Raw genomic sequence first — 27,651 nt, forward strand, 5'->3', positions numbered from 1 at the left:
TGTTATTCAATAATAAATATATCAGATGTCGCGAACTGTGAGCAAAAGGTTGCGATATCCCCGCCAATTTCGCCAAGGCATTTTGCCAAGGTGACAGATTCTAGCAGTGTATTATGCAGTAGTATTGTGAGGGTATAGGATGTTTCCTTCTTGTGACGCGGATAACTTGACACTTGGAGGGACTGAATCCATATCTCAGTCCAAATCTAACTTTTCTAGTGTTTTAAGGTCGTTTTTGTGGGCGGGGGGGGGGGACTGGATATTTTGTGGGAGGTCATTTATGTATGCAAGGAAGAGCAGGGGCCCCAAGGACGGACCTCTGCGGAACTCCAGAAGAGACAAATATGGGCTCTGAGCTTATACCGTTTAGGATTATAGATTAAAGCCGGTTGTCGAGGAAGGATTTACTGAACACACTTTTATGTTGAAAAAAAAACACACTTGATAACTTTTTTTTCAACATTTTCTAGCATATCAGATTTTCGTATATTCCCACAAAGAACTATATTGCTACCTTAGAAAAAGAAAAAGAAAAGGTGGTGCTAGATTTTATATAAGAAAACTACAGTTCTTTAAATACAACCTGCATAATTTACACCCTTTCGCTTCTTTCAATGTCCCTTTTTAATACATAATATTTTTACGCCGCTATTTTTAACTAGCAAACGATAGGAACATACCGATTTCGATAGAACGATGCACAAGCGCGGCAGAGAAAACACAATGCTATAGAGAAAGGGCACGAGGAAAGGAAGAAAGATTAGGACTATTTACCATTTATATTTGGACCACTAGACCAGCGTGGGCTTACATTTGATTTGGTAGTGATCAGCCTATAGAATCCATTTACTTGGTAACCATATTTCAGCATTTTCTAGAATATACCATTTTCAGATATACCTATCAAGTTTCATGTAAGTGTTCCATCTTCCCGGATTCCAAGCAGTGTCAAACTTAGCTGATTTTGTAGGATGCTCGTAAAGAGCAACCCTCAAGTTCACTTAAGTTTCATATATTTTTTATCTATTTTTTTTTCATTTTAATTTACTTTTTTTTCTGTATTGTTTGATTGCCGAAAGACAGACCTTCAAGACAATAGTCTAGCAAGAAGTGAAAGGCTAGAAATGCTAATAATGACCGGGTAGCGTTTGCTCATAAAATATCACTATATAAACCAGGTTTAAGTCTGGAAGGTTTTTGACCTAGTGTGACCCCATATGGCAAGGAAATATAGACATACCCTACATGAACGTGTAGCAAGGAGTCTGACCAAGACTGGGTACCTGGATTGATCTAGATTTTGAGGAGAGGTCACAGAAGGTGACCGGGAAGTATTCAGACTATGAAGGTATATGTTCTGGATATAGTTTGAAATCTGGAGTAGCTCTAGAGGCTATGGGGTAGGTCATACATTGATGTATGGTAGTATATGTTCAAGCCGCTACATGTTGGGTACGTGTAGATAGATAATTCCACTTCTAGGAGTCAAAAGTCGTCCGTTACATTTAAAGTTAACTCGAAATTTCGAGTTAATAAATAAAACGCACCTGGCACTAATGCTCTTCCGTACTAAAACAAACAATATAAAACAGATTTATGTATAGGTTAGTGTTTATTAATAAGTATTTATCAAATTGAATTGGCCTGGCGCGGCGCAGTGTTTGAAATTATTTTTGTTTACAAATTTAAGCTCCACCTACAGTATGTGACTTACCGGGTTAATAAACGACTGGAAATAAATATTGATTTACCTAAATAAATTTCCCAATAATTTGAAAAATATTGCAATGCCATTGAACAAAAAATAATTTCAAACACTAAAAACCATAACAGCTTTCACATAGATCATAAATACAAATCCCTTCTTGAATACACATCAAATTGCTCTTAATGTATAAATGTGTAGTTTTAGCAAGCGGACAGTAACGTAATATAAACGTTTACGAATAAAAGGGAAATAATGTATGCAACTAGACAATTAAGTAACGATGGAGAGTTATATATTTCTAATAACCAAAAAACGTCTCAGTTATACCTCTACTGTATGAAATGTTAGTGTTTGAAATTATTTTTTGTCCAATGGCATTGCAGTACTTCTCATATTTTTGGGAAATTTATTTTAGTAAATCAGCATTAACTTGCAGTCGTTTATTAATCAGGCTAGTCATGTGTATAGAAGAGACAAGAGGTGTGTTATCCGACATCATCTGGAAACAAAAAAATAATTTCAAACACTATGTAGGTAAGTGTTTATTAATGTCCCTTTTATACACATGACTAACCTGATTAATAAACGACTGCAAGTTAATGCCGATTTACTAAAATAAATTTCCCGAAAATTTGAAAAGTACTGCAATGCCATTGGACAAAAATTAATTTTAAACACTAAGAATCTTATTTAGCATACAGATTTAGATAAAACTCCTCATTTACATACTAGAGTACAAACAAGTAAAAGGAAACAGGATGCTATTTATAATGTCTCTTCATGTGAGGACTACATGTGATAACATTTGATTTAGGATAACGGCAAGTTGTTGATCGTGGCCGATCGAATAGGACAAGTATATGCGCGCTGGGGAAAATATTTCATGATGGACCTGTGAATTCTTTACTTGTGGGTGAAACAGGTCTCATAAGCGTAAATACGACTAGCTTCTACTGATTATAAAACATACCGTACGATTTGTTGTGAATTAACTGTTGTTGTACTTTTAGTAGTTCAACCGCCACCCTTGTTTAAGAGCGTTTTTTTTTTCATCCTCAAGTAATAAGTAAGTAGACTCGCCCAGTTTAATCAATCTAGACGCATAATCTAACTCTATACATAGAGCGCTTACTTCACCCGATTTACATTCGGAACATTTTCACGCGTTTCGGGCTTTATGGTATGTTTAACATGGGATTTTTGAACCGTCCAAAGATGTTGGAAATGTTTGTCTCATTGTTTATTTTTTTTTAATAAAAATGTTACTGCTTTCATTGTCAACCACTTTTTTTCCACCCTTGCCTGAAAAACAGTAATGAGTTTGTACACTGTTCAGACAATTGTGCTCTGCTGAAATTTAACCAAACACAAGTTTACCTGCATAAACAGAAAGCATGATTTGTCATCATGCGCGGATCCAGAGGGGGGGGGGGGTGGAAACCGGGGGTCCGGACCCCTTCTGGAAAATCTTTAAAAAAGGAAAGTAGACAAGAAGGAAAGAAAATGTTTTTCGAAAAAGGCAACATTAGGACTGCATGTTAAGTATATGCGGCTGCTGCTACATACGACCCCGACATAATTCATATTATTTATCTAAAAGAAACTAAGAATTTTACCTTCAAGAAAGTTTGACTTTATCATTTTCCCAAATTTAACAGGTTAGTCCATAAAACTGTCCCAGAATGCAAAAAATGAACTGCTAAATTTCAAAATTTCCAGGGGGGGGGGGGGCAGGGGATCGGACCCCCTCTGAGAAAATTGGCTGTGTCCGTGCATGGTCACTATACCTGTCCAGTACTGGACATTATGGTAAACGCTTCTTTCCTGCACAAATGACAATTTAACAATTTCGAAACTTCTGTCCGGTTTGTACAAATTTCTGGCCGCGATAAACCATTTGACTTGTTCCAGATTTGATTCGGTAATGATCAGCCTAATATGAAATTGATTGCTGCCTATTCGATGGGAAAACTGTTCGGTAATTTCGGTGTTTCCACACAAGTTGTCCTGCACATCTGAAACAAATATCTTTCTTAAATGTAGATTTAGGCGCTGCATATTCGACGGGAAAACCTATTTATGTACAGAAATCTATTTATGTACAGAAATATTGGTACTTTCCGCATAAATAATCTTACCGATATTGTCAGTAAGTGAGACGTCTTTTACTCTTGCAAGGAAAATTAGGGATGAAGGCAAATGCACATAATCACCTTTTAATAGCATAATTGCAGGACCAGAACGATGATGTAAAAAGTGTTCAGGAGTTAAGATATTAGTGATATTAGAGTGCTCAGACGTTAAATGCTGAGGAGGCCATCGTTTACGTACACATATTTGAAAACATGTTCAAGGGAAGTGCCCTAAATCCCCCTGCAGTAGCAGGATACCCATTTCGTACCTACCCCACTTTAGGCTACGCACATCGATGATAACGCCTTTGCCGTAAACTTGAGTCCCTATTAAAATATTCTTGACTAAGTTGTCTTTTCAAAGCCCGTGTAATGTCACGTTACCCTCATGACGTCCGCGCGACCTCTTGATGCGCCACAACCAACATCACCACGTTAAGTGTTCATACATAAAAGTAAACTTTAATTTCCATTCAAATCTTTTCTAAATATAATATGGGCATTTTAATAAATAGGAAATCAGTAGTTTAATTTTTGAAGAACATGTATAATTAAGCAACTTTATTTTAAAGTCGTCCCTAATATTATTTGGGGTCTCCGTGGCCGAGTGGTTAATGTCGCTGTGCCACCCAGATGGCTTACGACAGGTCGGTGGTTCTACCCAGGTGCCCGCTCGTGATGAAATAATGCACGGAGGGGCACCTGTGGGGTCTTCCTCCACCATCAAAGCTGGAAAGTCGCCATATAGCTATAATTGTGTCGGTGCGACGTTAAACCCAACAAAATAAATAAATAACTACAATGTAATATTATTTACTGCGAAGCTGCACTTCCAGAAGAAGTGAATCATGGATAGAAAATATCAACAACAAAAACTGTGCTTTATTAGAAAATAAATACAAGTCAATCGGTCTATAGGTTTCTTATGACATTACATGTATATACATTTACTACAGACGAAAAAATCTTCGGTTTTTCCTTCATAAACAATATTTTTTCAAAGCGTCATTTGTACCAAAAAAAAAAAAAAACAGTTAAAAGACAGGGTCGTTTGCTTCAGTTTTTGCTAGACCGATTAAAGAATACTGGTCGTCAATTTTAATCCCCCCGCCACGAGTGCTGGGGGCTATAGGAATAGTCTCCGTCGTCCGTCCTGACATCATTCCGTCCGTCTGACCGTCCGTATAATTTCATGAAACTTTGATCAAATTATCACCTCATCAAGACTATGTGCAGAACCCATGAATCAGCCATGTCGGCTCAAGGTCAAGGTCACAACTCAAAGCCAAAATGTTTGAGCCTTCCTTTTCTTGTCCGTTCTGTATCTCCTAAACCCCTCTAAAGATAATCATGAAACTTGGGTCAAATGATCATCTCATCAAGATGATGTGCAGAAATCATGAGTTAGCCATGTTGGCTCAAGGTTTAGGTCACAACTCGAGATCAAAGGGTTGAGCCTTCAATTTTATGTCAGCTCTGTGTATCTCCTAAACCCCTTGAAGGATTTTCATGAAACTTGGGTCAATTGGTCACCTTATCAAGACGATGTACAGAACCCATGAGTCAGCCTTGTTGGCTCAAGGTCAGTGTCACAACTCAAGGTCAAAGGTTTGAGCCTTCCATTTTATTTCTGCTCTCCTAAACCCCTTAAAGGATTTTAATACGACTTGGCTGTAATATTTCCCTTATCAAGACAATGTGCAGAATTCAAAATTCACCCCTGCCAGCTTAAGGTCAAGGTCACAACTCGACTGTTCCATGGTTCCATCAATACCACCCACCCTTTCACTATGCACATTAAACAGTGGCGGGGGATATAGCTGTCTTTCAGACTGCCTTGTTACAATTGGCTTGTATAGGAAATTGTCTTTTAAGGAGGTAGGTTACCTTGGTACAAGGGTAAATTCAGATTAGTTGAACTGCAGCATTTTTTTGTATTTCGTGTAATATGAGGTTTTAACTGCTACAATCTCAATTTCGTTTGTCTCTGTCCCTTCAAGTTCAATTTTTATCCAGGTTAGAAGAACATGACCCTCCAAAAGTATTTCATATTGAAAGAAGAAGGAAAATACGAATATTTAACACTTTTCAGTGTATTTTAGATTCATTGATATCCGTAGAAGTCTGCATAATTGATAATTTTACTGGTATGCACGTTATCTTTCTAATATAAGCTTAAAATGTATATGTCGCGGGGCTCGTGTTTCCATGGTAGCGCATTTTCTCTCATTTTTAAACAACTATGTATAAAAAATAGGGTTTTCGACGGCTTCAGTGCATTCTGTTAATGACCAACATGAAATATTTGGGTAATATTATTAGCAAAATACCAAGCACTTTACATGGTACCCTATTTTTCTTAAATTTTAAAGTAACCATGGCAACAGAGATGTTTAAAATAGCTTATATCTTGCTGTTTGTCGTAATTTCTTTAAAAAAAATATTGAATAAGATTATCTTTCTAGTTGATGAAGCTTTAAAACATATTATTTCTAACGTAGGTTACATTTTCGTGTTATTTGCATTTATTCAAACAAATTTCACAGCTTAGAATACGTACAGCAGTACCCTCGTCTGCCATTTTTCATGGAAAAATCGTTCAGCGTGCTGCTATTATTCTCATGGATATTGTTGAAATGAAATAAAAAGCCGAAGCTGTGTTTCTTAAATAGACCAGTGTCAACGCTTTTGAATTTTACATTTAGATACATAGGTCACGGGCTTCGTTTCCATGGTAACATCAATTCAATTCAAGAAACCACAATTTTCTACTGAAATTTGAACAATTTTAGATCTTAGTTTTAGTATGTAAGTAACAAATTATCAATGGAACCTGAAAAATAGGTATTAAAAATCAAACTGCTAGACTTTGTATTTGAAAATGGCCGTAACAAGTAACCTTTCACCCAACTATATTCCAAATAACATTGGTTGCCATCATCCATTTTCTTACATTCCGCATAACATTTCAATATAACCACATAAAAGAAGCAAAATATTGATTATTATTCAGAGCAAAAGACTCATAAAAAATATTTCAGCAAATAATGGTTATTTGAAAATAGTTAAAATAAAGAAAATGTACAGAATTACGTACTTTCAAGATAAAAGCTATTAATTTTGCGCGGTAACTGACACGTAACGTCATGACGTCAATGACGTCATTTTAAGGCAACATAGTTTTGAAGCGTTTCTGCGGCAATTTATTCATTATTTCTGCATTATTAAACCATAAAGCATCAGATCGAAGACAAGTTCATGATTTGTTTTCAGAAGAATGAATATACCAACACATTTAGTTTGTCGTAAACGTCGTCGTAAATCGTCACGTTAGCTTCCGGTTGGACATGCGCACATACAAATATGAAGGTAACCTACCTCCTTTATGACATTTTCGCGTATAAAAGCTTCCCGATGTAAATTTTAATGAAACGTTTCATAGTTGTAGATAAAAATATTTTCAATCTTATGGCGAAATAAAATACATACATGTATGTCCATGTGCTTTATTTTTCACAATTCGCCAAATATAAATTGGAGTCTTTACCTTGCAGCTTATTTTATGTTATTATTTTGAATTATTTTACATAAATAGACAGAAGAGCTGATTGTTTAACACGTACTACACAGGATATAACAGATTTCAGGTCCGTATATTGGCTGCCAGGCATTATTCTAGCCTGGTTCCCGGCGTGTACTACCTAGGTATGTGAAATCAAGGTATGTTTTTAAAAATGGGGCGTTTCCAAGGCGTTGAACTGTCAGATATTGTGGCACTTTTATGCAGTCATTTTCCGGAATTCAATGTGTATATCAGTAAATCGACAATTGTTTTTTACAGTAATATATATGTTTATATGTTGTTCAATTTTCAAGTAAAACAAACCTTTCTATGATGTTGTTTGAATTTTTTCTCACAAAATATGGGACTAACCGTTAATGCCATTAAAATCAATATGTTCTTGTTTTCAATTGTATATGGAATTTCACGCCAATTGTAGATTTCTATATATTATTCACAGGGCTTACTTTAGAGTCAAGTTTATACAGTGCGACCGTATATGACCGATTGTTTATACAGGATGACTATGGCGTCCACCGTCTACAAAGATAAGCTCTCCAGTAATGAAGGAAGAATCCTCAGAAGAGAGGAACGTTATTGCCTTTGCAACATCTATAGGTTCGCCGATGTTACCAAGTGGATGCTTCAACTTTTGTCGCTCAATATACTGAAATATAGATATGCCAAAACTGTTAAACGACAGGAATATTCAATGCAGTATTCTTACATGAAAATTCACGTTTGTTTTCATTAAAATATGGCAGCATTCACCATTGACGACATGTCGATTTATTATTTTTATTGTAATAAAGGAGGGCCCTAGATAATGTTGGAATGACTTTTGGCCAAACCCATTCGTATGTGTATGCATTTGATTTAATGCTTGTATAAATGTGATACAATAAAATAATATTAAACTAAATTGCAATAAATTTGTGGAAAAACATGCACATTTTCATTAAAACACGGCAACATGGACGTCATGTTGAAATGTCATTTGGCGCAATACAGGCATCAGGGAGTGCTACCTAATTTAATTTACTATTTTATATAATTAAAATGATATAACAGAATGGTGTTAAAAATAATTCTTTCATTCTGAATCGATTATCAGGCACACAGAATAACTCAAAAGACACCTGCGCAATCCTTAGCCATTCAACAGGACGTATTACCGCCTGTACTTTAACACTATTTGAACATGTTGTAGGGTTAATGCACGTTATTTTCGTGTAACATCTGCAAAATCCCGAGGGATTGGTTGGTTGGTGCATGAACCAGTAGGGCTACTGCACCAACATAACCCGAGGGATTCTGCAGAATCTGATGTTGTTTCATGAAACAAACGTGCGTTACTGCTATTCTTGCATAAATCACAACTAAAGCGCTGGAAATATAGAAAAAGGAAAATAAGACTATTCAGCTGGCATTACCCAATAGAAGTCGGCGGTTTCAGGTTGTTATGGACACATGTTTTATTTATGCATTTCCGGGCCTACAGTTTTGTTTTGCTTTTGCTGGGTCGCAATGGCGACTTCCAGCTTTGATGGTGGAGGAAGACCCAGGTGCCTCTCCGTGCATTATTTCATCATGGGCGGGCACCTGGGCAGAACCACCGACATTCCGTAAGCTTTGATTAAAACTGATTCAGAGTCCCTTTGTTCACCATCAGCGCGTGCTCACGAGTCTCCTTGTTTGTACATTGTACATGTTTATTACGCTGTTTGCGCATGCCCGAACAACAAATTAAAGTTTTATGCAAGGATACGCGTTGACGTCATGTCGACATATACTATCTTGCGCCGTACATGCGCCATGATTGCTTTTGAAAAATATTTAGACATTTTACCAAATAATTTAGCCAAAACAGATGTATTAATCATAAGCTCCCATGCAGTTGAAAAGGGCAGCTTTCACAGTATTCATAGGGAACAAAGAACATGTAATCTTTGTAATACTGATTCATTAGGTGACAAGTTTCACTTTGTGTTTTGTTGTGACTATTTCAAACTAACAAAAATATATTTCGAAAGAATTTGCTACTCATCCAAATACTATCAAGTTTTCAATGTTAATGAATAATAACTAACTGATAATGAATAATAAATTCCAACCTGTGCTTGCTGCGAAATACTCCGAACAAGAATTGCGGTACATAGGGACGAACGGACGAAGCGGCGACTATATGCTTCGGGGAGCATAAAACATAACCAAAGTGTACCAGATAGTTTCAACTATTGTGTGTGGAATGTCAAATTGGAGGAGGTTTATCAAAGCATCTGTCTGATACTGAAATACCCTCAGTAACAATTTCGCACAATTACATTTGCACACCTAAATAGTGATGCAATGGTCAACTTTTCTACAGTATTCTTACACAAAAATGTCAGTTTTTTACCATGTGAAGCATTCAGCTTAGAAAGTTTACAAAGTTACAATCTGATCTACCGTCTGCTTTTTACAAAAGAAGGTCTAACATTTCACATACACACCATTGAAAATATACCAGAACATCTTACCTCCACATACTGTTGAGAAGACATGCCTCCTTTCTGCTGAATGTTTGTACGGATTACACCAGGACTTCAAAAAAAAAAATAATATAAGCTTAATATACCAATATGGCACTTAGATTAAAGCAACCATTTCGGAAAGTTCATAATATGCTTTAATTATAGTTCAAATCAACGAATGGATCATTTCTGAGAACACATTGTTTGGCTGTTCATACTAGTACGCATTTTCCAGGCGCGACAAAGAAAAGCAATATTGCAAAGCAATGTTTGAACATTCTCTGTTCAAACAGACACAGTTACAAGCTTTTAAACATGCTTTATGTGTTTACCTTTGATAAATAAAGACATTATTATTATTATTTATATCCAGTAAAAATAAAGAACGGTGTACGTACTTTACAGAGTTGACTCTGACACCATGCTCTGCCATCTCTGAAATGGAATTCATTATCTACTGTTTGATCGAAGGGTTTTCTTGATTTATCTTTTGATATAGACAATACGATTGAGGCCATATACTCCGAGGGTGGTAATAGGAGTGTTTTTGTTTGTTTTTTATAGTTTTTAGAATATCTTGATTTATTTTAAATTATCATCAAAAATCGATTTGGGTCCGACATTTTCTATTCAAATTTCGGCAGTTTGAACACCAAACAATTCTTGATTTGTCAAATGATTGTTATAGAGCTTCATGGATAAAAGTAAAATTTCCAGGCCAACAATTTGTAACATTTCTAAAAAAGAATATTTTACGAAATTGTAATTTTGCCCGACCTTAATTTTACGATGGGAAAAAAATTGGATATTAAATATCTTCGATCTTATTTAGATATCTCAAAAATTTCAAATGATCCAATGATCCTACTCCACTCTCGCAGATCTTTAGAATTATGTATAGTTTATACATGGATCTTGCAACATAAAGCCGCAATTCACGAAAAAGAAACACATTTACGAGCAGTTACAGGGGTGGTATAGTACGTCATCAACAGGTGCGCGCAACACTTCCCGATGCGGCTTTTTTATGTCAAAACATCTCGATTCGGTGAGTAAACTTACGATTATTTCATTGGTAACGAATAGATTTGGAAATGACATATAGTCTAAAGTACCCGCACATGCGTCTAGTTTATCACTGACGTTTGCATTTTTCAAGAAAGTCTTACGTTTAAGAGAACATTCGAGCACAATGCACTTCATGGAAACACTTCCCCATTCACCACACCATATTACATCGCATAAAAAGAGTTTTCTTGCATTTCTAACGACTAAATTCCTTGACGGGTGTTCTTTTATGGCAAACAGAGGTCAGTGATACCTTAATTAATTATTGCAATCTATAGTTTCAAAGAAATCAGTAATATAAAATTTCGCCTTCCCGATTCACCAGGTAAAACGATGCACTTCCCGGCTAACCGCCCGTGTGGCATCGTGTTATATGTAGCCCTTCAATTTATTTTGACGCATGGTACTTCGGTTGCCATACTAGCAAAACTAGTATTAAGCAATGAACGTTTATGTCAGTAAAAACAGTGTTTAATTTACCTTCAAGGGCTATATTATGACAGATTTACTCTTTCTTTTTCAGATCACAAAAGAAACACCGGAGATATTCTGTTTATCAGAATTAAATTATGAAGCTAAACATTTGGGGTTTAGCAGTATGATATCCGTAGACAGATGAACATAAACTGCATATAGTAATTCATGCATTTTTTGGGAATAAAATGACACGTAAAAAAAAAACAGAATTGTAGAAAGAACAATACCCGCTTGCTGTAGATGTTTGTGAAAACGTCAGAAATGAAGACCACAAAAGTAGTCGTTGTTTGAGGCTCACTCACAGGCAATATGTGCAGACACCGTTTAAAACAGCTCACTGTTATGTGTGACCACTCTCGTACAATAACTAGCCATGGACAGCTTTTGTAGACGGAATTTAATGTGATTTTGCGTGACCAAACAATTGTGAATTTTTATTGAAACATGTTTTGTTTTGTCTGTCTGTGTTGAAGTCACAGAGTCTTGTCAGTGCCTCTCCTTTCTTCTAAATAACATTTGACAGATTTTGATGAAAGGCAACAGCAGTATTAAACTTTGTATGAAATGTAGTTGACACTAATGCTCATAACGGGTAAAACACAACAATGTAAATACTCTTGTTATCTCTATGTTTCGGTCAATAAACGTTCACAGATTATACTACATTGCCACTTTATCAATTTTTGTGTGTTTTTAATGAAATTTCTGAGTTATAATTAGCGTAGTTGCGCAAAACCTCAACATTTACCAGTTTAATGGTTTCAAGACCTATTATATTCTGATTTTTGTTGATCTCCACTTCATGTCTTTCTGTGGTGTCTGACTATTTCCAATTGTTGAGAATATGTGACATAGAGATGTACACTTCTTCTTGATCGAAGAAAATTAAAGCATACATTGTGGAAAGAATTTGTCAGATATGCGATCTTAATGAAACTTAAGGTGAATTTCATTTTTTTAAATGTTGAGTTATAAAGAATTACGTCCAAAGTTAATGAAACGTTATCATTATACTCGTATTTATAAGTGTGTATAAAATTTAGAATTGCTACAATCTACTTTCGTTGATTTGTGTAAATATATAACATTAGCTGATAAAAAGGAAGATGTTGCTATGTCTTGAGAGTGTATGTGCGTATTGTTTATGTCACAACGGCTTCCACTGTGTAAGGGTTTAAATAAAAAATCAGTAAAATTTCCTGTTTTAAATAATCTTTTATACAGCAACATTTTCAACAACTAAACAGTTTAAGAAAAGCAAAATAATTTACAATGCAAGTAAAATTGTTCTACCACTGTTCAAGCTCACTTCGAGATTTAACATGTAATTGGGTGCACTAAGATTTGCAAGCAAAATCTGAACATTAGTCAAATGTTAAATCCTGAACCGTTTTCTAGTGTAGATTCAATTGATGTCCCATTCTACTACGTGGTAATTATAATTCGGTTGCAGTCACTCTTGGTCTTTCCCTACGCACATCTAAAACTCTTTAATAAGAACATTTCGTTGGCGCGATACAGTAATTTCTCATTTTTCCCGAGCAATTGTGATGATCACGTGGCCCTGAAACGTTAAACAAAATTAAATAGTAGCATATCATTAAAGACTAAACTGCATTGGTGCGACTTTATACCTTTAAAAATATATCAAAAGGTTGCTCCTTTAAAAAACAGCACATGATAATAATTTAACTGTATAATTTTGCTTTACTTAGCATAATTATCAATGCATATTCTTATTTGTCTCATCGAGTCTTGCCTTGTACTCAAGTTCGGAATCAAAGCCATCATACTCAACTATTTTCGATGACACGCCATATATAGTTATCATGAAAAACAAATTAGAGTAACAAGTTAACTAATGGTTTCCAAAATACTTTCTATTTATATTATCATGTGTCGAAGTGCCTATCTAACTATACCCCTTATTAAGGTTTATCTACTGTAACATTATTGAAATTAAATCAGTTATTTGTATCCATACCTTCAAGCAGCAACCGACAGTCGTGACAAAGTTTGGTACGGAGACCTAGTTGAGCGTTGAAATCCTTGTCTGGGGTAATTCCGTTAGAGGATGTTCTCCACTTCTCAAATATTATGTCGTACAGCTTTTGGAAAATATAATACGTCAATCATGTCTTGCATGCCGATCACTCAGCAATCCTTTTTAACATATAATGACAATTCCATTGATGCAGACTAGAAGTTTTGTTTCCTTTTTCATCTTTCATGTACCTAAAATAACAAACATAAGGACATGATAGAACATAATTATATCATACATATGCACGTTTATAGTATACAGCATATGTTCAAGATATGCCTCGTTCTTTTAATATTATCTTCAAATGCTTAAATGAAGTTTACGGACCATCTAGTGCAAGCACTCTAACAATCAGTTATTCGAATTAATAGAACTTCCAGGCAAGTGTGATCACATTTACATGAGCACCAGCCCGATGTTAGTCATGCCGGAAATTGGTGAGCCGGGAAGGACATCAATTCAGTTGGTGAACCGGGAAGGCGAAATTTTAGTTTACTGATTTTTCGGAAAGTTTAGATTCTAATGACTAATCAAGGTATCACTGACATCTGTTTACCATAAAAGAACACCCGTCAATGCTTGGATTTATCAGAAATGCATGTAAACTTTTGTTATGCGACATAATATGATGTGGTGAATAGGGAAGTGTTTCCATGAAGTGCATTGTGCACGAATGTTCTCTTAAACGGAAGGCTTTCTTGAAAATGCAAACGTAAATGATAAACTAGACGCATGTGCGGGTACTTTCGACTATATGTCATTTCCGAATCTATTAGTTATCAATGTAATAATCGCAAGTTTACTCACCGAATCGAGATGTTTTGACACAAAAAAGCCGCATCGGGAAGTGTTGCGCGCACCTGTTGATGACGTACTATACCACCCCTGATATGACTAAACGCTGTTTCACAAATCGTTTAAAACGACATAGGCCAAATAGATCTAAGAGTTAGGTCGTATGACGTATTTCAACAACTTCAACAATAATCATCTATAATTAGCATTGAGGGCTAAATGGACCCCGGATGGCAAATAAAAGTATATGTATAGCCCACAAGCTGTTCAGTCTTGACACACAATGATCTTACCCATGGCAAGTATTCTTGTAAAATGGTCCAATCCAGCTTTACTTATTCCATATGGTGCCTCAGCTGTGAACTTTATCATAACAAGAGAGCCATGAAGGCCCTGTATCGCTCACCTGACCTATTGACCTAAAGATCATCAAGATTAACATTCTGACCAAGTTTCATCAAGATACGGTCGTAAATGTGGCCTCTAAAGTGTTAACTAGCTTTTCCTTGGATTTGACCCGGTGACCTAGTTTTTGGACCTACATGACCCAGATTCGAACTTTACCTAAAGATCATCAAGATTAACATTCTGACTAAGTTTCATGAAGATACAGTCATAAATGTGGCCTCTAGAGTGTTCACAAGCTTTTCATTTGATTTGACCTAGTGACATAGTGTTTGACCCCACCTGACCTAAAGATCATTAAGATTAACATTCCGACCAAGTTTCATTAAGAAATGGTCACAAATGTCGCATCTACAGTGTTAACCAGCTTTTCCTTTGATTTGATCTGGTGATCTAGTTTTTTGATCCTACATGTCCCAAATTCGAAATGAACCCTGAGAACATCCTCTACAGTGTTAACAAGCTTTTCCTTTGATTTGACCTGGTGACCTATTTTACCGATACCTATCAACTTCAATATTGAGGTAACATTCTAACAATTCATTAAGCCAAAAGACCTCTAATGTACAACTTCCTGATTTGACTGTGACTAGTTTTGACCCCAGAAACCCAATATCGAACCTTTCCAAGATATTATTAAGGGTAACATTCTGACCAAAGTTTCATTAAGACTGGGCCAAAATTGTGACCTCTAGAGTGTTAACAAGCTTTTCCTTTGATTTGATCTGGTGACCTAGTTTTTGACCCCAGATAACCCAATATTAAATTCGTCAAAGATTTTATTGAGGGCAACATACTGACCAAGTTTCATTAAGATTGGGCCAAAATTGTGACATCTAGAGTGTTAACAAGCTTTTCCTTTGATTTGACCTGGTGACCTAGTTTTTGATCCCAGATGACCCAATATCAAATTTTTCCAAGATTTTATTAAAAGCAACATTCTGACAAAGTTTCAATAAGATTGGACCAAAATTGTCACCTCTAGGGTGTTAACAAGCTTTTCCTTTGATGTGACCTGGTGACCTAGTTTTTGACCTCAGATGAACCGATATCTAATTCGTCCAAGATTTTATTAAGGGCAACATACTGACCAAGCTTCATTAAGATTGTGCCAAAATTGTGACCTCTAGAGTGAAAATTGTGAAAAACAGTCAAATTGTTGACGACGACAGATGGACGGACGGACGACGACGGACACAGGGCGATCACAAAAGCTCACCTTGAGCACTTCGTGCTCAGGTGAGCTAAAATATGATGAAACGTATAATTACTAACATACAACATGTATTTTACATTTGATTGCTAACATGCTGAATTTATAATTATATAACTTATGGTATTCTATTCAATCACTAATATATATACGATTTTTTTCTTCGATTGTTAGCATACTGTATCTATAAACATATTATGGTGTTATTCGATTATTAACCTACCAACAGATTGATTTATTCGATTATCAACATATGGTATCTATAATCATATAACATGATTACTAAAAGATCTAAGTTTTTATTCAATTTTTAAGATTAACCTTATTTATAATCACACAATTTATGTTTTATATTCAATTACTTACATATAGATCTATGATTTTTATTCGATTATTAAGATTTAGCAGTACAGATCTTCAAAACATAGAAATATTTGATGGATACTTAAAATATTCTAAAAAAGATGCCCCCTTTAAAAATGAATACTATTTGTAAAGAAATAAAAATAGACAATTACTGAAAACTACGTTCAACCTAGTTATGCGAAATTTCAGCACTGGGCCATTATTGAAATTTCAGCACTGGGCCATTATTGAAATTTAAGCACTAGGCCATTATTGAAATTTCAGCACTGGGCCATTATTGCAATTTAAGCACTAGGCCATTATTGAAATTTCAGCACTGGGCCATTATTACAAATGCATCGAAACTAAGATATGTAACAGTTCATTGAAAATGGTGAGTTTTTAAAGGCGCTGAGGGGGCCTCCGTGGCCGAGTGGTTAAGGTCGCTGGATTCAAATCACTTGCCCCTAACTGATGTGGGTTCTAGACTCATTAGGGTCGTTGAATTCCTCATGTGAGGAAGCCACCCAGCTGCCTTACGGACAGTCGGTGGTTCTACCCAGATGCCCGCTCGTGATGAAATAATGCACGGAGGGGCACCTGGGATTTTCCTCTACCACCAAAGCTGGAAAATCGCCATATGACCTATAATTGTGTCGGTGCGACGTTAAATCCAACAAACAAAAATTATAAGGCGCTGAACTGTCCAAAAGTGTGACCCCTTTATTAGCCCACCATCATCAGATGGTGGGCTATTCAAATCACTCTGCGTCCGTGGTCCGTCGTCCTTCCGTCCGTCCGTCCGTTAACAATTTCTCGTTATCGCATCTCCTCAGAAACTACCAGGGGGATTTTGACCAAGCTTTGTCAGAATGATGTATTGGTACCCTAGTTGTGTCCCCCTGAAAATCAGACTGGTTCAACAATTTTTGAATGAGTTATGGCCCTTTGTTTATTTCTATAATTTACATAGATTTATATAGGGAAAAACTTTGAAAATCGTCTTGTCCAAACCACAGAGCCTAGGGCTTTGATATTTGGTATGAAGCATCATCTAGTGGTCCTCTACCAAGATGATTCAAATTATTTCCCTGGGGTCTAACATCGCCCCGCCCCAGGGGTCACATGGTTTATATAGACTTATATAGGGAAAAACTTTGAAAACCCTCTTGTTCAAAACCCCAGGGCGTAGGGCTTTGATATTTTGTATGTGACATCATCTAGTGGTCTTCTACTAAGATTATTCAAATTATCCCCCTAGGGTCAAATATGGCCCCGCCCGGGTGTCACATGGTTTACATAGACTTATATAGGGAAACTCTTTGAAAATCTTCTGGTCCAAACCACAAAGCCTAGGGCTTTGGCATTTGTAATGTAGCATCATCGAGTGGTTCTCTACCAAGTTTGTTCAAATTATCCCCCTAGGGTCAAATATGGCCCCGCCCTGGGGGGGGGGGTCACATGGTTCATATAGACTTGTATAGGGAAAAGCTTTTAAAATCTTCTTGTCAATAAACTACAACATTCAGATTTGGACCACATGTATGGTTTTGAGTGGCAAGATGAACCTTGACATGAGTTGACCTTGATTTTGACCTAGTGACCTACTTTCACATTTCTGTAGCTACAGCCTTCAAATTTGGACCACATGCATAGTTCTGTGTTTAGAAATAAAATTTGACCTTGATTTTGACCTAGTGACCTACTTTCACATTTCTCGAGCTACAGCCTTCAAATTTGGACAACTTGCATAGTTTTGTGTACAGAAATGAACTTTGACCTTAAGATTGACCTAGTGACCTACTTTCACATTTCTTTAGCTACAGGCTTCAAATTTAGACCACATGCATAGGATTGTGTACCGAAACAAACTTTGACCTTGACATTGACCTAGTGACCTACTTTCACATTTTTGGAGGTACAGGCTTTAAATTTGGACCACATGCATAGATTTGTGTTCTGAAGTGTAATTTGACCTTGATTTTGGCCTAGTGACCTACTTTCACATTTCTCAAGCTACAGCCTTCAAATTTGGACCACTTGCATAGTTTTATGTACCGAAATAAACTTTGACCTTAAGATTGACTTAGTGACCTACTTTCAAATTTCTTAAACTACAGCCTTCAAACTTGATGCACATGCATAGTTTTGTGTACAAAGAACTTTGTCCTTGAAATTGATCTAGTGACCTTCTTTCACATTTCTCAAGTTACAGCTTTCAAATTTGGAACACATGCACAGTGTTGTGTACGGAAATGAAATTTGACCTTGAGCTAGTCATTAAGTCTTGAAATTTGGAACACTCAAAAATGGCACATTGGTGGGCGCCAAGATCACTCTGTGATCTCTTGTATGTTTATGCAGCCCTTTTCCGGAATTCAATGTATATATCAGTAAACTGAGAGTAATATACATGTTTTATATGCTGTTCAATTTCATGTAAAACAACATTTTCTGTTGTTTGATTTTTTTCTCAAAATGTAAGGCAAAGTCTTATCATAATTATTTATATACGGTATCAATACAATGTCATAGATCTATGATTCGATTTTGTTTTATGTCTCTATAAAAAGCGGTTACGGTTAACTTGGACAACATTAAAACTCATTCATTAATTTATTTAAATCAATTTTGACACTGAAATATTAAATATTTTACCGTCCTTTGGCCCGATATGCTAGAGACGTTGACGATGTTCCCTGGAAAAAACACGACAGTCGTGAAAGATAATTCTACAAATAAATATATAATACAATTCTTCGGTAACTGAAATATATACTGAAAAAAAAATACAACAATGTACTCTGATCAGATACAGCAAAATGAGTTATTGTAAGGTACGATATTCAAAACTTTCGATCGCGGAATGGAGAAACGACAAATTCTCATGAATTTGAAAAGCACAACTTTGACAGGTAGAATGAAGCAGTACTGCTTTTGTTCTGGTGGGATTTTGACATGTACAACTTTTACATGATACCTTTGATTTTGATGAGACAAGAAAGCACAACCAAGAGAGATTGTACGGGAGCTACATACCACTTGTTCTGATTGTTTACAAATGGAATTGAGATACAAATCTTTGGTATTGATGAGGTATGGCAAGCACAACTTTATCATATGTAATACAGATACAAACCTTTTGGTTTAATGAGGAATGGCAAGCACAACTTTATCACATGAATTGAAATACAAACTTTTGGTTAAGATGCCGTATGGCAAGCACAACTTTAACACATGGAATTGAAATACAAACATTTGGTTTTGATGAGATATGGCAAGCACAACTTTATCACACTGAATTGAAAATGTTGATGCGGTATGGCAAACGCAACTTTATCACACGGAATTGAGATACAAACATTTGGTTTTGATGCGGTACGGTTACATATAAAGCACAACTTTTTGTATGGCAAGCACAACTTTATCACACTGAATTGAAAATGTTGATGCGGTATGGCAAACACAACTTTATCACATGAAATTGAGATACAAACCTTTGGTTTTGATGAGATATGGCAAGCACAACTTTATCACATTGAACTGAAATACAAACCTTTGGTTTTGATGAGATATGGTAAGCACAACTTTATCACATAGAATTGAAATACAAACATTTGGTTTTGATGAGATATGGCAAGCACAACTTTATCATATTGAATTGAAAATGTTGATGCGGTATGGCAAACACAACTATATCATATTGAATTGAAAATGTTGATGCGGTATGGCAAAAATAACTTTATCACATTGAATTGAAAATGTTGATGCGGTATGGCAAGCACAACTTTATCACATTGAATTGAAATACAAACATTTGGTTTTGATGAGATATGGCAAGCACAACTTTATCACACTGAATTGAAAATGTTGATGCGGTATGGCAAACACAACTTTATCACATTGAATTGAAAATGTTGATGCGGTATGGCAAACACAACTTGTAGATTGAAATACAAACATTTGGTTTTTATGTATGGTAAGCCCAACATTATCATATGGAATTGAAATACAAACTTTTCGTTTTGAGGAGAAATGGCAAGCACAACTTTATCACACTGAATTGAAAATGTTGATGCGGTATGGCAAGCACAACTTCGTCATTAATTTGAAATACAAACCTTTAGTTTTTATGAGGTATGGTAAGCACAACTTTTATCTCATTGAATTGAAACACAAACCTTTCGTTTTGAGGAGATATTGCAAGCACAACTTCATCTCTTGGAATTGGAATACAAACCTTTGGTTTTGATGAGGTATGGTAAGCACAACTTTATCACATGGAATTGGAAATGTTGATGTCGTATGGTAAGCCCAACATTATCACATGGAATTGAAATACAAACATTTCGTTTTGAGGAGATATGGCAAGCACAACTTCATCTTTTGGCATTGAAATATAAACCTTTTGTACTGTTATGGTATGGTAAGCACAACTTTATCTCATGGAATTGAAATACAAACCTTTGGTTTTGATGAGGTATGGTAAGCATAATTTTGACAGGTAGAATGGAGCCCGGAGGTTTGTTCTCATTACAAGATCAAATTCTTCCATAGATGTATCCATCGTCTTGTGGTAAGCGGTGATGCCTGCATTATGAATCTAGACATGATAAAAGAAGTTTATTACAATAATTGCTTACACATATTGGTGCAACATTTTGTTTGATCTGATTATGAAACGTACCCTTCCATACTTTCTTCCTCAAATAAAACTTCATGTTCATGTATATATCTGAGTCTTTGTTTAAATAATTCTTGCATCTTTGGACTCTTAACTGAAATATGCTTCATTTTAAAATCAACTAAATGTGTGTTCATTGGACACTGTTGCCCCCATTCCTGTCACTGTATGCCTATTTTTGACTGCCAAGCGCCATAACTCTTATTTGACTGTGTGACATACCAATTAAAGCATCAGGTGCACAAGTTCACATGCTGAATAACAATCATATGAGGTCTGATTACTCTAGGTCAAATACTTCTTGAGATACACACAACACAAATTCGAATACATGACAAGAATATAAGTATTAAAAGTAGTCAAAACTACAAAAACTTTTTAAAAACAAGTCACTTTATTTTTAACCAACGTTTCGGCTACATCAGCCTTCTTCAGGGTTCAAAATAAACATAACAAAGGAAGTGACGTCAACGTCAAACGACGTCGATGACGACAACGTCAAAATTAAACAAAGAGTTTGGCGTAAAAATCATAAACAGGATCATAGTATGATACATAAAAACTGGTGAAAAAATGCAGTATAAGTGCAATGATTAAAGAATGGCACCAGTAAAAACTGATTATGGAATACATACAAGTAATAAAATATACATATATAACAAGTATTTCAGAAAGGCATTAATACAGAATTTTTGAATTCATTCCTTGTGGAGACACAGTGCCCAAACGGTACATCCAGGAAGTCTCTTTTAAAAGCCTTTTCCAAGGATTAGTTACTTTATCAATGGGCATAAAAGAGAAATCCTGGATAGTATGTCCTTGAGAATTAAAATGTTCAGAAACATTAGTAGTAGTTTCTGGATAATGATTGATATCAAATCTATGACTACTCATTCTTTGTGAATATTGCTGCATTGAGCTAATTAGCCCCACACTTCCCCACCACACTTCCCCACCACAACAAAATGGAGGGCACAAAAAATAAAACTTAGAAATCCATTTACAAAAAATGTGTAACTATAGATTTAATACAAACCACAACATCCAGCTGCTGGAATTTGTCGATTGCAGATTTAACAAGTCTTTCTTGGTCTGCATCAATTGTCACGTCGGCAACAACCAAAAGAAGCTATAAATAAAAAAAATTGTTAGTCACGACTGGACTGACATTTTAGTCATCGAACACACAACATGTAATCTTCTGTGTATTAGTTTTTGTTGATGTGAAAGTTTTTTTTTGTCTTTTGAAATGAAAGTACTGATACCAGATGAGAAAGCAATGTCATTGAAAAATTTGGTTTTGAAACCACGATATCCAGGATGGACGGTGATCACATGGACCAAGACGTTACAGTTTTCTAACTATAAAACTTTCTATATGAAATATTAACGTACTCTTAAAATCACAGTAGACGCTATGCACACTTAAAATGACAGTAGACATTATATGTGCACTAAAATGACAGTAGACATTATGTGCGCTAAAATGACAGTAGACGTTATGCACACTAAAATGACAGTAGACATTATGCACACTTAAAATGACAGTAGACATTATGCACACTTAAAATGACAGTAGACATTATGTGCACTAAATGACTGTAGACGTTATGCACACTTAAAATGAAAGTAGACGTTATGCACACTTAAAATGACAGTAGACATTATGTGCACTAAAATTACAGTAGACGTTATGCACACTTAAAATGACAGTAGACGTTATGCACACTTATAATGACAGTAGATATTATGTGCACTAAAATGACAAAGTTAGATTATGTTAATATTGGTTTACCCTGTCTTTGCAGACTCCAGCATCTTCCATCAGTTTTCCAACTATATCAAGCTTCTCTTGTCGCCTACCGGTCAGCACAAACCTTGGTCCGAACTGGATCATATGCAATGCAGTTGCCGCTCCAATGCCAGACTCGTCTCCGGCACCTTAAACAACAAACCGTGTGTATATCGAACATCAAATAGCTGTTTACTTTTTATAACTCAACTATTCAGACCAATTAAACTAAGCTTTAAAAAAAGTTTTCATTTTTAGGTAATTAGTAAAACAAAAAAAGGAAATTCGCTAGAGTTTTGTTAGGTAACAGCGTCATTCTACGCATGCCGCTTCTACGCATGACGCTTAACACAGCATGACGCTTCCACGCAGCATGCTTCTACACATGACGCTTCCACGCAGCATGCCGCTTCTACGCATGACGCTTCTACGCCGCATGCCGCTTCTACGCATGACGCTTCCATGCAGCATATATGCCGCTTCATGACGCTTCTACGCATGACTCTTCTTAGCATGCCGTTTCTGCGCATGACGCTGAAAAACATGATGAAAAGACGAAAAGCCGGAACCTTGGCTCGAAACAACTAAAGTACATCATTTTAGTTTTACCGAAATCATTTCGAGCTGTACAGACTCGTTAACAGTACATCTCGTACACAGTTCGCAACAGTGAAAGTTATACTCCTGAAAAAAAAAATCTTGGTAAGGACGATTGAAAAGGTGTTCGTCTGTGTATTAATAGGTTTCCTGATATACACTTTTAACAAAAAGTATATTAATTTACTTAAAAATGTCAGTTTACCTGTAATCAAAATGACTTTATCTTTGAGCGAAGCCATCAGGTAAAAAATGCCTTCTTGAACAGTTGTGAAACGTGTACAAGTTCATATTCGTATAACGGTCATGTACTGTATACACAAGTTACTGAAGGGCTTAAACCACGTAACTAATTTTTGAACAAAGCTTAGAGCTAGGGGTAACACCCATGTGCCCAAAAGGTATGTTTTTTTGTTGTTGTCGTTTTCAGCTCGACTATACGAAGTATTGAGAGCTGACCTACTCGACCCGGAGTCGGCGTCGGCGTCCTTCCGCGTCCGAACTTTGGTAAAAGTTTTGATATCTCTGTAATTACCCGATGGTTTTGTTTCAAACTTAAAAAAGTTATTCCCCATCAACACCCACATCAAATGGTACAAGGGTCATAACTAGTTCACCAATATTTCATGAACTATCCCCCTTTTGTCTTAGGATTTCAGGTTAAAGCCGTTTTGGTTCACTTTCACTCTATCTCGGTTATTACTAAATGGACTCGATTCAAATTTGAAATAGTTGTTTCACATCATTGCCCACATCATACGACACAAAGTCCATAACTCTGGAACCAATTTTCTTTGAATTATTTCCCCGTTTTGGGTAACGTTTTGGTGCACTTTCACTCTATCTCTTTTATTACTAAATGGAGTTTATTCAAACTTGAAATAGTTGTTCCATATCATCACTCACATCATATGACACAAGGGCCATAACTCTTGCACCAACATTTCATGAATTATCCCCCCTTTTACTTAGAATTTCAGGTTAAACTAAATGGATTTGATTCAAACTTAAAATAGTTGTTCCACCTTATCACCCACATCATGTGACACAAGGTCCATAACTTTGGCATCAATTTTTCATGAATTATGCGCCTTTTACTTAGAATGTATCTCCTCAACATTAAACTGAATTAGTGTAAACTAAACGCGTCTCGCATTCTTCATGACTTTACAAAGTTTTGACTTGTCGAAAAAATTAATAATCATCTTTGAAGACCAACTCTTTCTTGTTGACAATACACAGGCCATATGGCTGTTGCATCCAGTATCAAGTTTCTGGCACGACCGTCTGGGAGTACACAAGTTTCTAAACACGTTTTTAAACGGCAATATCTTTTCATAGCTCAATATCTGCTTCCAGCCTGTACAGTAGTAAATAAAATTGCTATATGTTCTATATAAAATTTACAATCTTCTGAGAGCTGTAACACATAGGCAGGCACAATTGAAAACAAAAAGAATAACTAGCCTTATCTCAAATGACCTATAAACCACCAAAAAAGAACACCAAGCAAAGTAGGGGTCATGTATCTTCCAAGGGAGAGGTAAACAAAAATGAACACATATGAGTAATAAGGATTGTTTACATTTCTAGAAATGCAAAAAAAATCTCCTTTAAAATTCTACCAAAATGTCAAGTGTAGGTCCATAATGAAATAAAAACAGGAACTGGCTTACATAAAACATGAAAATACCACTTTAATTGGGAAATAAATGAGGAGTTCTTTCTTTCCGAACCCGAAAGTGCTGTTTGATTACCTAGTACTATTTTGCCAGCCGTCTGCGCCGATAGTCCCGCTCCTTTACTTTTCTTGAATACTGCTCTTTTTTTTTAAGTTAATTTTTCTCTCATTTAAACGTTTGATGTTTTCGTCCCGTTTTTCGTACTTCTGTCGCTTCATTTACCGACAGTTTCAATCTCGAGAGCTGCAAGTGCTAACAAACTCATTGTATCTAAAATGTCACAGGCCGCATTATAATTTTTTCTTGCAAACCAGACGGGGATTTCCGGTATTTTTACCAGTGCTGGAAAAATCCATCTTACACCCCGGGGTGTAAGATGACTCTCGTGCTTTAAATGACGTATTACGAATTACATATACGTAGAAGATTTATTCTCGATTCAAAACACGTTATTTTATCAAAAAAATCATAACGTTACGCTGCAACTGATAAAACAAAACCGGAACTAAATATTGTTATTTGTCTTTGAAACGTCATGACGTTTTTCCTGTTTACGGACGTTGCTTTCCCGCGCTTTGTTTGAATACGCTGCTATAAGAAATAGTTTTAAAAAGAAAGCCGTTCGATTGATTTTATTTTTATTATTATTTCTTGATATCGGTATGCAAGAAAAATATTCTGTCACTGGTTATAGGTGCAGATGGGAATATCTGGCTCTCGGGTAACTGTTTAGGCGGTAACTCGGCTGGAGCCTCGTTACCGCCTAAACAGTAACCCTCGAGGCCGGAAATTCCCATCTGCAGTACAACCAGTGAAAGGATCTTATATAACACTGGCAAAGGCGTCTGGACAGCAACGCATGCTGACGGCGTTTTGAGTGTTGCATTACGAATCCACATCTGTTCTGGGCACAACATATTTGGAACAACAAACCTAGGAATTGCTAAAGAATCGTTTTCAGAAAGTGAGATGTTTCGCATATGTGCCATGCAATTTTTCGAGGCAGTCCCGCCGGTAGCGAAACTAAGCAACGGCCACAATGAATACAGCATACATGGTACAACTTTCAATCCTCTGTTAGACCAATAACTTTCTTTTGGGTTGCTACATACTTCATCATTTTTTTTGTTCTTTGTAAAGGCTGTTCAAAAAAAAAGTATATTAGGTGGTTGGGATATGGTAATGCATATATTTATTGATAGAGCTTCAAGCGCCTGTGCATGAACAAACATTCTGGTCATGTTTTATGTAAATCAGGTAGATCATTACTAACGTTTCTCAATGATTTGACATACTTCTTTTTTTTCAAAAGACCCAGTTGCAAACTTATCCTATATTTAAAACAGACGGACATTTTAACAAAGTCTCACGACAATCAGGTGGAAAAAAATGGCATCTTGAGGTTAACATTTGTTTGGTTTAGTGACTTGGTCTTCCCGGGGTAATTAAGTCTCAAATTTGACATAGATTTATAGGGACAAACATTCTGACAAAGTTGTCAATGGTTGTATGAAAATCAAATAGAAAATACGGCCTCTAAAGTACTGACAAAAAATTATTGTGTATTATTGACCTTAGTTTTATCGAACATTCTCACAAGGTTTTATACATATAACTTATAAGGTGGAAAATATGACCGCTAAAATGTCAACAAGTTTTTCTTTGATTTGACTCTAGTCACCTAGTGTTTTGACAAGAAATAACCCATTTTGCAGCTAGACCAGAATACGGTATAATGCAGACAGACATTCAGAATTTTTGAGAATGTATTATGAAGATGAGGTAGAAAATTCCTATGGGCACAAAACCTTGAACACTTTGTGCCAATGTGAGCCGAAATATGGACCTGTGTATACAGCTGTACATTTGCAAATATCAATAGTTAGATTCTCTTGCTTGCCATTCAGCAACCTACCAGTAGGATGCTGGTTCCACCCTGCCACAGTATGTAGTATCTGTAATTAGCCTTTACCATTTAGGTAAAGATAGTCGCCAAATGACATGAAATATTCATGGTACTAATGATCAACTTGGACAGAAAATTAGGTTCTTTACCTGTAACTTCTATTTCTGCAAATTGTTATCAGTGGTTGGTATCAAAATAAAGCTTTACATTTGGTGAAAAATTGACATAATTTAAACTTATATTTAGTCAGCAAACTCACATGAAGAGAGGGCCTGAAATGGGTATGTAAAATGGGGACTGTATGGACGTTGACCGATGATAAATTCGACTTTGTCATTTACAAATTTTTCTCCATAGTATTATATTGAAGTTTTCCCAAAAATGCTGCAACAGTCATTCCGATCAAGTAATGAAAAGTGACCAAATGTCAGGCCTCCATGTGTTGACAGTGAACATTGTGCAAAAATCATCCTCTTCCCCATTAATTTTGGATAACTATTTTTTAACAGATAAATGTAAGTCATTTATTTATACAGAATATTTACCAATTTTGTTTTTGTTTACACCCAGTTGGTGTTATAACTGGTTGCTATTAGACGGGGTGTTCAGTTATATAAATAACCGATTGCAATCGAATAATTCGAAGGTGGTCAACTTTATCATCCGTTCCGGTTTATTATCAGTACCAGATGATCTTTTGAGTCATTTAAATGGTCATCTTTTAGTCC

At 35.9% G+C, this 27,651-nt stretch overlaps 1 protein-coding gene and 1 long non-coding RNA gene across 2 annotated transcripts; both read right to left on the reverse strand.

The window, feature by feature from the left end:
• Positions 1-7,330: 7,330 nt before the first annotated feature.
• On the reverse strand, positions 7,331-23,612 carry LOC123561843 (estradiol 17-beta-dehydrogenase 8-like). The gene is made up of 9 exons (XM_045354492.2): positions 23,541-23,612; positions 22,742-22,887; positions 21,983-22,075; positions 20,727-20,865; positions 18,921-18,961; positions 14,593-14,662; positions 10,314-10,350; positions 9,922-9,985; positions 7,331-8,069 (listed from the first exon to the last, which is right to left on the reverse strand). Exons 1-9 carry the CDS (start codon positions 23,575-23,577, stop codon positions 7,914-7,916), a joined length of 783 nt encoding a protein of 260 aa, XP_045210427.2. The 5' UTR covers positions 23,578-23,612; the 3' UTR covers positions 7,331-7,913.
• Positions 12,731-14,396, reverse strand: LOC128549082 (uncharacterized). Its single transcript, XR_008367464.1, has 3 exons — positions 14,312-14,396; positions 13,445-13,695; positions 12,731-13,024 (listed from the first exon to the last, which is right to left on the reverse strand). It is a non-coding gene; the product is annotated as an uncharacterized LOC128549082 (long non-coding RNA).
• Positions 23,613-27,651: the final 4,039 nt, after the last annotated feature.

Source organism: Mercenaria mercenaria, chromosome 15 (assembly GCF_021730395.1).
Source record: "Mercenaria mercenaria strain notata chromosome 15, MADL_Memer_1, whole genome shotgun sequence".
NCBI classification, from domain to species: domain Eukaryota; kingdom Metazoa; phylum Mollusca; class Bivalvia; order Venerida; family Veneridae; genus Mercenaria; species Mercenaria mercenaria.

Excerpts from the sequence above, each read along its gene's own strand:
- LOC123561843 (XM_045354492.2), bottom strand. The coding sequence starts at position 23,577 with ATGGCTTCGCTCAAAGATAAAGTCATTTTGATTACAG. Across the intron at positions 14,663-18,920 it reads GCATATCGGGCCAAAGGACG|TTCACAGCTGAGGCACCATA; the intron begins GTAAAATATTTA and ends GTTATGATAAAG. Across the intron at positions 9,986-10,313 it reads GTCAGAGTCAACTCTGTAAA|TCCTGGTGTAATCCGTACAA; the intron begins GTACGTACACCG and ends TTTTTTTTGAAG.